General features: G+C 42.4%; 1 protein-coding gene and 1 long non-coding RNA gene across 5 annotated transcripts in view; one reads left to right on the forward strand and one right to left on the reverse strand.

Annotated features, from left to right (window-relative positions):
• The first annotated feature begins 3,774 nt into the window (after positions 1 to 3,774).
• PIAS1 (protein inhibitor of activated STAT 1) overlaps positions 3,775 to 12,289 on the forward strand; it is a 116,247-nt gene continuing 107,732 nt past the window's right edge. For 2 of the 4 annotated variants that reach the window (XM_072809352.1, XM_072809354.1), the window contains exon 1: positions 3,775 to 3,846. In XM_072809352.1, coding sequence (XP_072665453.1) covers positions 3,790 to 3,846 — 57 coding nt within the window. In that variant the 5' untranslated portion in view covers positions 3,775 to 3,789. Of the gene's footprint in view, positions 3,847 to 6,654; positions 6,761 to 7,340; positions 7,501 to 8,388; positions 8,412 to 12,289 lie in introns of those variants that run through there. The other 2 variants (XM_072809353.1, XM_072809356.1) reach the window with 2 other exon arrangements.
• LOC140623188 (uncharacterized) lies at positions 4,844 to 7,934 on the reverse strand. The gene is made up of 2 exons (XR_012022853.1): positions 7,722 to 7,934; positions 4,844 to 6,227 (listed from the first exon to the last, which is right to left on the reverse strand). It is a non-coding gene; the product is annotated as an uncharacterized lncRNA (long non-coding RNA).

The following is a 12,289-nucleotide window of genomic DNA, read 5'->3' on the forward strand; positions in this document are numbered from 1 at the left end:
AGAGAGCACAAGCAGGAGGAGTGGTAGGCAGAATGAGAGGGAGGAACAGACTCCTCACCAAGCAGGGAGTCTGATGTGGAGCTCAATTTCAGGACCCTGGGATCATGACCTGAGCTGAAGGCAATTACCCAACCAACTAAGCCACCCAGGAACCCCATCAGAGTGGATATTAAAAAAAAAACCAAAAACAAAACAAAAAAAAAAAAACCTTTTATCTATCTATAATGTCCTTCTTTTTCTCTTATAACCTTTTTAAATTTAAAATCTATTTTGTCTGATAATAATATAACCACTCTCTTTTGGTTAATACTTGCATGGAATATTTTTTCCCACTTTCAATCTCTTTGTGTTTTGTATCTAAAAGGTGTCTCTTGTAGATAGCATATAAACATTTTTTTTTAAATATCTGTTCCAACAACATCTGTTAAGTGAAGGGTTTAATCTGTTTACATTTAAAGTAATTACTGATAAGAAAGGACTTCTTTCTGCCACTTAACTATCTTTTATGTATAATTTATATACTTTTTATTCCTCAGTTCCTCCATTACTGCCTTTTTTTGTATCTAGTTGATTTTTTTCTAGTGTTCTGATTCTGTTCTTAAATTTTTTGTACGTACTTTAGTGACTTTCCAACCTAATCTGACTAGTGTCAACTAAATTTTGATAATATACAAGCACCCTGCTTTCATACATCTCTGTTCCTTCCCTTCTATTGTTAGATTGCACCTTTATATATTATATGGCTATTAACATAGATTTATTGTTATTATTTTGAGCATCTATATTTTAGATCACATAGAAGAAAAGGGGAAGAGTTACAAACCAAAAAGTACAGTAATACTTTTATTTACCTATATGGTTACTTTTACCAGTGTTCTTTATTTCTTCACATGGATTTGAGTTGCTGTTTACTGTCCTTTCCTTTCCTTTTTTTTTTTTTTTTAAGATTTATTCATTTATTCATGATAGACACGGAGAGAGAGAGAGAGAGGCAGAGACACAGGAGGAGGGAGAAGCAGGCTCCACGCCAGAAGCCCGAAGCGGGACTCAATCCTGGGGCTCCAGGATCGGGCCCTGGGCCAAAGGCAGGCATCAAACAGCTGAGCCACCCAGGGATCCCCTGTCCTTTTCTTTTAACCTAAAAAGATTCCCTTTATCAGACACCTGGGTGGCTCAGTGGTTGAGTGTCTGCCTTCTACTCAAGTTGTGATCCTGGGGTTCTGGAATTGAGTCCCACACTGGGCTCCCTGCAGGGATCCTGCTTCTCTCTCTGCCTGTGTTTCTGTCTCTGTGTGTCTCTCATGAATAAACAAAATCTTAAAAAAAATTCCCTTTAGCATTCCTTCCAGGGCAGGTTTATTACTAATAAACTCTCTTAGCTTTTACTTATCTTGGAATGTTTTATATTGTCCTTCATTCTTTTTTTAAAGATTTTATTTATTCATTTGAGAGAGAGAGCAAGCACAAGTGGGGGGAGGGAGAAGCAGACTTCCTGCTGATCAGGGAGCTCAATATGAGGCTCTATTCCAGGTCTCTGGGACCATGACCTAATCTGAAGGCAGATGCTTAACCAACTGAGCCACCCAGTTGCCCATTATATTTTCCTTCATTCTTGAAGGATAGTTTTGCTGGATATAGAATTCTTATTTGGCACTTCTGCACTTTAAATATGACATCCTATTGCTCTGTAGTCTCTGCTGCTTCTGATGAGAAATTAACTTTTAGTCTGATTGAGAATACTTGTATATGATAAATTGTTTTACTCTTTCTGCTTTCAGGATTTCCTCTGCTTTCATCTGACTGCTTAAATCCATTCTTGAACCTCTCTAATGAATTTTTCATTTTAGTTATTGTCGTTTTCAGCTCCACAATTTCTACTTTATTCCTTTTTAGCAATTTCTCTTTATTGATATTTTAATTTTGTCCATACATTATTTACCTAGCTTCCTTTAGCTCTTTGAGAATATTTAAAACAGTGGTTTTAAAGTCTATATAAGTCCAATGTCTGAGCTTCCTCAGGAATAGTTTTTGTCAATTTTTTTTCATTGACTAGGCCATATTCTTCTGTTTCTTATTATGTTTTAGGATTTTTAAAATTATTTTTTGGTTGCTGTCATCAAAAAACTAAGCATTTGAATATTATAATGTGTTATCTCTGGGTTTCAAGTGCTCTCCCTTCTCCAGGATTTGCTGTTCTTGATTATTGAAGACTCAGCTTATGTTCAGCCATTGTTTTTACTGAGATTTCCTTGAACACTGGCAACTTAAAAAAACAAACAAAACACCTTTCCCAATCTTTGTGGTTTGGCTCTGTGTGGGAGTATTTCTTTAACACTTAACAAGGCCATTTGAAATTCTTTCTTAGCCTTCACTTCCTGGTTGCAACTAACATGTTTAGCAGCCAATGTTGGAATCTTAGGCCTTTTTGGGGTCTTTCCTGAGATGCATCTTGTCTCAGGCATGTTACATGGCCTTCTAAATGCCCCTGTGTTCATGAGCACTTTTCATTTTGAATGACCTAAATTCCCAGTATACTTCTCTCCTTAGCTTTTACTCCCAGGCTTTAGGTGGTCTATTTAGGTACCAATGGTAACCTTCGTCCCCAGGCAGTTGCAGGTTGTTTATTTACCTTACAGTATTTTCAGGCAATGTCTGCCGCTTTTCTGCTGGTTAAGCAAAAGAGAGATAAGCCTTGCATTAGTCCTTCAGCTGGCTTCCAGGAAGATTAGAACAGATGAAAACAATGATTTCCAGGGACTAGAGCTCCATCCTAGGAAGGTGGGCTGCGGTGGCCAAGTCATAGATAGAGTAGGGCAGGGATAAATGAAAGTATCATAAAGTTTTCTTGCCATTTTTAAGTTGTCTTATTTTATTTTACTTTATTTTTTGGATTGAACATTTACTTGGTTGACTGTTTTCCAGAATTCTGACAAAGTTGGTCTGACAGTTGCTGGTTATTTTTTAAAGTTTCCATGGAGGTATGGGGGTTTAGAGCTGTCAGTTCTGCCATTTTGATGATATCCCTCTCCTCACAATTTTGATACATTGTATCTTCAATATTTATATATATGTATACTTTTTAGATATTCATATTCATATATACATATATATATGAAAAAATGTGTACTTTTGTATTGAAGTAATTGTAGATTCACAGGAGATTGCAAAGAAATGTATAGGGAAGTCACATGCATCCTTTCCCCAGTCTCCCTGGAAGTTAATATTTTGTGGAACTAAAGTGTAATATCAAAACCATGAAATTGACATTGGTAGGAACCACCCTTTCCCCCCATCCCTAATTCCTTGACAACCACTAGTCTATTCTCTATCTCTGTATTTATGTTATTTCATTAATGTTACATAATAGACATCCTTTTGGGATTATTATTTTTTCAATCAGTATAATTTCCATGAAGTTTATCCAAGTTGTTGTGTGTTTTTGTTTTTGTTTTTAAATTGCTAAGTAGTATTCCATAAGATACCTGTATTGCAGTTTGTTTAGCCATTTACCCATTAAAGGAGATTTGGATAGTTTCTGGTTTGGGATTCTTATAAAGCTGCTATGAACATTCTTTTTTTTTTAATTTTTATTTATTTATGATAGTCACAGAGAGAGAGAGTGAGAGAGGCAGAGACATAGGCAGAGGGAGAAGCAGGCTCCATGCACTGGGAGCCCGACGTGGGATTCGATCCCGGGTCTCCAGGATCGCGCCCTGGGCCAAAGACAGGCGCCAAACCGCTGCACCACCCAAGGATCCCTGCTATGAACATTCTTGTACAATTCCCTTCATGGAAAGAAGTTTTTGTTTCTCCGGGATAAATGTCCAAGAGTTGTTGGGTTGTATGGTGAGTACCTTTTCAGTTTTCAAAGAACGGCCAAACTCTTTTCCAAAATGGCTATACCATTCCTACCACAAACTTGTGTGTGATCCCTATCTAAGAAAGCTACTTCTCACTCAAGGTTATAGAGACTTACCCCAAAGAGTTTTAAAGTTTTAACTCATATTTAGGTCTATGATTAATTCGAAGTTAATTTTTACATGTTGGTGGGACAATCATTTTAGGGCCCACAAAAATGTTTTAAATCCTTAAAATCAGAAGAAAAAAATAAGCATACTCTGCTTGGATTGCATTAGTCTTTACCAATACAAATGTAAAATGTAGTTTTAAAAATATATATATTAAAGAAACTCTGAGGTTCTGACACTAAATCTTTCCATACCAATTCTTCTAACACCAACTAAATATCCAATAATTCAGTTTTGACATCAACTCCAGGGATAAGTTGAGATCCCACAGGTTAAGGGCTCAGTTCCACAAGACTGCTCCTACTTCAGATACCAGTTGCCAGTCTCATGGGCCACTTGAACTTCTGACCTACCAAATTTGAGAATTCCTATAATTTCTGCTCAGTTTTGATTATCTATTAGAATGGACTCACAAAACTCAGGAAAACATTTTACTTACATTTACCACTTTATTATTATTATTATCATTATTATTTTAAAATATTTTATTTATTCATTTCAGAGAGAGAGAGAACATGAGCAGGGGGAGAGACAGATGGAGAAGGAGAAGAAGGTTCCCCACTGAGCAGGGAGCCCAATACAGGACTCGATCCCAGGACCTTGAGATCATGACCTGAGCCAAAGGCAGATGCTTAATCATCTGAGCTACCCAGGTGCCCCCTACCAGTTTAATATATAGGAAATAACTCAGGAACAGCTAAGTGAAAGAGATGCATAGGGTAATGCATGAAGGGCGGGAATGCAGAGCTTCTCTGCTCTCTCTTGGCGCCCATTTCCTAGTACTTCCATGTATCTACTAACCTCCCTCTAATCACTTTAGTCTTTCTTTCTTTCTTTTTTTTTTTTTTTTTGATTTTATTTATTTGAGAGAGAACATGAGCAGGGGGGAGGGGTAGAAGGAGAGGGAGAAGCAGACTCCCCACTGAGCAGGGAGCCTCATGTGAGATTTGATTCTAAGACTCTCAGATCATAACCTGAGCTGAAGGCAGATGCTTAACCGACTGAGCCACCCAGGTGCCCAATGTTTAGTCTTTCCAGTGACCAGCTCCCATCCATTTTTTTTTTTTTTTTTAAGATTTATTTAGTTATTGCAGTTCTGCTGTGAGGTCATTTTAGATAATACAGAATTGACAGGTGGTTTTGGAAACAGAGATTATTAATAATCTTGATAAGTGATCTCGATGAGAGAAGTCAAGGCTGGATCGGAGTGGGCTGAGAAGGGAATGTGGTAGGAGAAGGGAATGAGGAAAGGAGAACAATCACTGTTGGGAGATCTTGAAAAACCTGAGAATTTATGCACTGAAGAGGGAGAAATAGGGCAGTTCTGGAGGAGATTTTGGAGTCAAGGGAGGTTTGTTTTAGATGGGAGGAATTTCAGTATGTTTGTATCCTGATAGAAGTAATCTAATAGGGGAAAAAGTTAAGATGCTGGAGGGCGAGGTGATTGTAGGAGTAAAGTTCTTAGGAATGTGGGAGGGAAAGGAATCCAGGTCACTGGTAGAGGGACTGGCATTCATAGGCGCAAGGACACTTCATTCATAGTAACCCAAATGTTACTATGTCTGTAATAATAGTTTTGATGGTGAGAAGATAAGGGAGTTCATGGCTGTTATATCTTTTAATTTTTTTCCATGAGGAATGAAGCAAAAATTGAGAGCAAAGAGTGGAGGTTGGGAAGCTTTCAGTAGCGAGGAAAAGGTGTGAAATAATTCATCACATCTGCTCAAACGTCAAAATATTGGAGAAAGCCCTCCCGGTATCAAGCACATCTCCTTCCAACCGCTTTTTTCTCCCTGGACCTTTTTAGCTCTTTTCCGGTACTCCTCACCATTTGTAATTGTATCTTTTATCGGTGCACTTGTCTGTTCCTCCAGTAGAGAGCTACATACAGGAGGGCGGGGACTCTTTTTTTTTTTTTTTTTTTAATTTCCCCGATGTATTCACAAAGAAACAGGACTGGTACATAATCAGTGAATCATCACTCGTTGAAACAGAGTTAAATGAACGAACGTCTATGAAATTTTGTCTCCGGGTCACCGCTGTCAAAGTGTTTGGGCCACTCACTTTTCCCCTTCCCTGAGCTCTCATTTCTGACTACGTAGGATGCCACGGGGATTGTAACGTCTCCTCTGCCCACCTCACCGCGCCGTCATGAGGAACATCTGAGCTAAGAAATCTGGAAATGCTTCATCCAGCGATCTGCAAACGTAACGGATTATTTTTAGCGCACGCGTGGCCTCACAGGTAGCAGGTGCTGAAAAGGACTCGCTGGCTGCGCCGGGGAGGGGGGGGGGAGGCGGAGGAGGGGGGAGGCGAGGGGGCCGTTATGGTTTCTGGGACTGCAGGCATCCAAGCTTTGCAAGAAGGGTTCTGCAGGCCACGGAGAGGCGGGGCTCTGGCCCGCACCCCCCCCGCCCCCCCGCTCCGGCTTTCCCCGGAGGCGCTAGCCCGGCGAGGATGGGGGGCGGGGAGGTCCAGGGGGGAGTAACTGTCAAACCTCCTCGCTTGGCGCCTTTATTTAAATGGTACGTGCGGGTCTCGCTGCTGTACGTGCCCGGGGCGGGGCTGCGAGCGCCAGGGGCCGGGGGCGGGGCGGGGCGAGAGGGGCGGGGCCTGGGCGGGGCCTGGGCGGGGCCAGGCCGGCCGGGGGGGCGGGTCTAGCGGCGGCCCCCGGCGAGGTTCAGTGCGCTTGCGCTGACAGACGCAAGATGGCGGACAGTGCGGAACTAAAGGTAAAGCGCAGCTCGAATTCACTTCTAATATTCGGCCGCGGAGACGGCACCAGCGGCGCCGGGGGGGATGGGTCCGGCCGTGGGGGCCGCTCGGGGCGGACTCCACCCGGGCCTGGAGTTGTAGGCAGGAGCGGCGCGCCCGGCCGCAGCTGAGGGGGGCCCGGCAGCGGCGGGCCGCGGGCCCCGGGTGCCTCGGGGGCGCTGACGGGTCGTCCCCGGCGTGTTATTGTTGTGGGCGCCTCCGGCGGGGGCGGCGGGGGAAGAGCCTGCGCGTCGGGCGGTGGGCGCCTCGGCTGCCCCCGGGGCTCGGCTTCCTCGCCTCCCCCCGGCCTCCCCGCCCCCACGGGGAACGGGGGCTGGGGCAGGGGGGGATTGGGAAAGCTCCCCGCCGCCGCTTCCTCTTCCTCCCCTGCGGTCCCGGGCTGCTGTCAGGAGCTCTCCGCGGACCCCCGGGAACTTGCCTCCGGCCGCCGCGCCCCGCCCCTCCCCTCCCCTCCGTGGCGCCCCCCCCCCGCCCCCGCCCCCGCTCCCGCCGCCCCGGACCGGCTCTCCCCGCCCGCCTGTCAGGAGGCGCCCGGGGTCCCCGCTCGTGGGCAGCGCGATGCTGGGGCTGCGGGGCGGGGACGCGGCGGGGCGGGGGGAGAAGCTCCCGGAAAGTTTCGTGAGCCCCGGACCGGCGTTGGGGTTCGGCCCGGGGGCGGTGCTGGTGGTGCCGGTGGTGCCCGCGATGCTGGTGATGGGTGCGGGGTCGCTCCGGGCGGGACGTTACTTTCTGATTCCGGACCCCCGGGGCGGGGAGGGGGGGCAGGACCGCCCCCCCTCGCAGGGTGTGTATCTGCCAGCGGTGGTGGGAAGCGGCTGCGTCTCCCCCCTCCTGGCGCTCCTCTCCCCTTTGGCTGGTGTGGAGGGTGAGAGAGGAGCCTTTGCAGGGGGGTTGGGGGGGGTCTCTGCACACACACACCATGATGGCGATGCTATAGCTGATGGAGGTGAATGGTTCGTGTTTATATCCCCCCGTTGCCTTTTGTTTGTAGGGACATCTCGCTGGCCATGTTGATTTGGACGGAATTCCTCCCCTCATCCTACTTCAACCCCCAATAAATAGAACGTTGCCTCCGTCCCTCCCAACTGTACCGAATGGCTCACGCCTCGCGGAATTTGGATGAAAGGGTGTCCCCCCCCTCCCCTCTCTCCACCCCCCACCCCCTGCTTTTGCTCCCACCCCAGCCTTCTTTACCTGATGATGGTGGCTTCTTTACCGAGGCAGACAGACCACTACACGAGCTGCAGGGGGGAGGGGGGTGGAACCCTTATGATTGGATCGTGACAAATGGGGCTCCGCTTGAATAATTTTGGTTTAGTAGCAGGCAGTTTTAACTAACGCGTACGATGTCGAGGCTCTGAACGCGATAGGTCCCCTCTCCCTGGCTTCCTCTGTGTGTGTGTGTGTGTGTGTGTGTGTGTACCCAGCAGCCGGTCCCAGCTCGACCCAGGGCACTGACATCCCTGTCAGAGTGGCGATTGGGATCTACAGTTGTAAATCTCCGGGGAGGGTCCTCGGCCTCAAATTAATAAAAATCGTCTTAAAATTTTTTTTTTTTTTTCTCTCCGTGCTCCCGAAACGACAGCTTCTCAAACAGGCAAACACCAGGTTTGTTTCTGGAGTTTTTCCGTGGAAAGCTTAGCTGAAGGATGGGCTTCCTCAATGATTGTTTTTTTTTTTTTTTTTTTTTTTTTTTGCAATGTTGACATTCCAACATTTGTATATTAAGGCGCTGGCTTTGAATGTCATTCTTTTTAAAAATTTACTTCTCATTACACATTAATTGAAGAGAGAGCAGATTTGGAAGGGTTGGTTTCGAGTTTTTCTTTTTTTTTTTTTCCTCTCCCCACTTTCAAACTATTGAGTGCAATGAAAAAGCCTCAGCCATTGAAATATTTTGAGATCATGGACTCTTGAAATATAAAGTACACAACTTTAAGATACATGTTTTCTATAGTTTCACTCATTGTAGTCACAATGTTGCTGTGATCTTTGCCTTCTAATATTTATCTTATTTGGAATCCTTTTGAATGATAGCTAATCAGTTCTGTTATACATGGGCCACAGAATAAAGCTGAAAAGCTTGTGCCGGTTATATTGTCACTCTTGATGCTGTCCAAAGAAACTGGTATGGAAAGCACATGCTGGGAGATTTCCTCCTTTGTTCTTTCTCATTTTAAGAAACTGCCTTTGGGGATAGATCAGATCCCTGGTGTGAGTCTTGTTAGGTAAAGTTTCTCTTTACAAAAATGAGCCTGTATCAGATAAATGCTAAACACTTGGGGGGGGGGGAGGGAACGTTATTTTTCTAAAATATGGTCTCCCTTTTTGCTCTCAAAAATCTACTTGAGTTTTTTCCCCAGAGGAAAAACTGCTCTTGTGTTCATGTAGTACAGTTTTTTTCGGATTATAAGAACTGTTTTGACAAACTAGTTTGTCATTGTGTGTGCCCAATACTTTTAAAAGCTGTGATAAATTGTTTAGTTGGTGATAGCTGTGTTAAAAACTTTAGTACTTGATTGTGGTTAGATTTGCTGTTCTTTTTTTTTTTTCCGTTGTTGTTTTTGAAGGGGGTAGATGATCTTAGGAACGCCTACCATAGTTATCTGAGAATGTGTGTATATAATTTCCTGTGCAGTAAGCTTTTGGAAGATCCTCCTTATGGAAATTATATTTTCTGAAGGTTTTTGTTTTTTTGTTTTGGGAGTAAATAGCATTTATTCTTAATTAGATAGGAAAAGTCAGAATAAGAAAAACCCAGATTTTTCAGTTTTAGGTAAAACTGCAGTACTTAGAATGAATTTCCAACTATGAGGTTTTGAGTAAATACAGTAACTTTTTTGTTATCTTAATGCACAACCCACATTTCATCTTGCTGTTGATTGTATTCATAATTATTTTCCTCACGGCCTATTTTAGTGAGTCCTTTTAAATCTATAGCAGATCTACGAAGATCAGATGGGAAAAATAGATCTGTATCTCCTGTAGGAATAGTGCAAGCTGCAACACTTGAAGATACTGCCAATAAAAATTAGATTGTGAGTCATACATATCAAAAAGAATTCTCTGTGCACATTTGTTTATGAAAGGTTTAAATTTTCATTAGGGGAATACCCATAAATGACATCTGTAAGAATGTAGAGAGTGAACATTTTATTATCTTTAGGAACTTAAAAAAGCAGGAGGGTATGATGGCCAGACAATCTTGAAGTTAATAATCTGATAGCTTCATGTAGTTCCTCTTAAAGTACTTAAAAAAAAAAAGTTTTATTTATTTGAGAGAGAGAGAAAGAGTGCATGCACACGCCAAAGGGGGAGTTGAGGGAGGGGTAGAGGGGGAGGAAGAGAATCTCAAGCTAACTCCTGGCTGAGCCTGGAGTTTCAGGGGAGGGGGCCTTGGGGAGTGGAACTTGAGGGCTTGATCTCACAACCCTAAGATGATGACCTGAGCTGAGATCAAGAGTTGGATTCTTAACCGAGCCACCTAGGCACCCCAAAGTACTTTTTTTATTATAATTTTTTTACATTAAAACTCAAATTAAGTTATATTGCCCTTTTAACTCATAGGAGGAAGGGGGGTGGGGAGGAAGAAGTTCATCATTTTAATGGTGTAAAATAATGGAATTCAGTGGGAAGAGAAGCCATACTTTTAAAACTATATACTTTTAAAAGTATAAGCATGTCAGTAAATTCTGTTGTCATATTCTGTTTCTTAATTTGCAAGAAATAGCCACTTAATTTTGATCTTTGTGGTATGATTCGTCTGCTTTTATTTCAGATAGAAGGAAATAAACCTGACAGTCTATTCCTGAATTTGATTTGAAACTCCCTAATTTGGTTTGGTGTCAAGTACCCCATTTAGATAGCTTTAAGTCACCATTTTTATGAACAGTATTTAAAAACAATTTATAAACACTTTAGTTTTTAAGTATTTTATATAATTGTTTTAAAATACTGCTTTTTCATCTACAATTTTCTCTTGGGTCACTGTATTGTCTTTCTCCTCAAAGACTCTCTTGTAACCACTGTGGATTGCAATAGTGCTTAGTGGTGAGTCCATAGCTGATTAACCTTGGGTTTCTCCTGATGAACTCTATCAACATGCTGCTCCAGGGTTCTTGCTGAAGCTTTTTGAGTTCAGTGTAATTTGTACCCTTTCTTGGTGGTAACTGGGGATAAAGAAAATAAAGTGGCTCATGGTTTTAGTGGGAACTGGGAAGAAGTATCTGAGTTTCTGGAAAACTAGGTGTTTATGATAAGATCTGGCCTTTGAAAACAAAACCCTTGGTTCATCATGTTATAGAATTGATTGTAGTGCTTTCTGAAGTATTTTGCTCCAGCATTAAGCACCTTTTTCTTTTTCTTTTTTCATATTTGAATGAATAATATCTTATTTTTACAAGGTACTTTGCAGTTCATAATGGATCACATTATCTCATGTGATCTTTCCAACAGTTCTTTGAGGTGGGAAGGCAGGTCATATCTCTCTTTTATTGATGAAGTGAGCCCAGAAACAGTAAGTGACTAGCCCGAGGTCATACAAATAAAAGTGGCGGAGACTTGAACCTAGGTCTTGTGATTTCAAACCCTGTACTGTATAGGTTGCTGTAAAGGTGCCATGTCTGTCCTGGAGCCCTCCAGGGTGCCCAGCTTACAAAGAATTCTAGTTATGTTGTTGCTAATACTTTCCCTCTTGCTATGCCAGGGTATTTTTGGATATTCCTTGGGCTTTTTTGCAAGGAAGATTTTGGAGCTTGTTAGTTGGAATCATAGATGTTAATTCTTGCAAATGTCATTTTGCCTTGAGAATTTCAGAGAATACTGAAAAATAAGCAGAAAGATAAACACCTGTAATCCCAGCACTTAGAAATATCATGGTTAACATATGGATATCTGTCCATTTAGATTTTCTCTCCGTGAGCATATGTGTATGTATGTTCATCACAAAAAGAGATCACACTTTTATTTGTAATCTGCTTATTTTCATGGCTGTCTTTACACGTTAGTAAATATAGGTCTGTGTGATCATTTGAAAGGTAACATTGTAGTTTACTCAGCTAGTCCCTTATCCTTGGACAATTAGAGTATTTCTACTTTTTGCTATTTTAAACAATGTCTTGACAGCCTGGTATAAAAGTTTGCAAATGTCTTATTCTAACAAAATACATTGATATGACAGAACTTTTTCTGTGCTTGAGGGAGCAGTGCTAATGGTAGTTTGATTAGATCAAGTGTTGTGAGTGAAATAAATTCTTGCTTTGTTCGTTGTCTGTACCTTTGTTTCTGTTTCTATAAACCTATCAGATAAGATTATTAAGTGATGGCAGAGATATATTCTATAAAATATAAGAAAACATTGTTTATGAATCAGAACATTTGATAAAGCATGAGATAAACTATGAAACAGCAATTATAACTTATTTCAAGTATGTTTGATTTTGGAAATAGTATCATAGTAATCAAATATTGGAAGTTTATGTGCCTTG

The sequence above is a fragment of the Canis lupus genome, chromosome 32, assembly GCF_048164855.1.
Source record: "Canis lupus baileyi chromosome 32, mCanLup2.hap1, whole genome shotgun sequence".
NCBI classification, from domain to species: domain Eukaryota; kingdom Metazoa; phylum Chordata; class Mammalia; order Carnivora; family Canidae; genus Canis; species Canis lupus.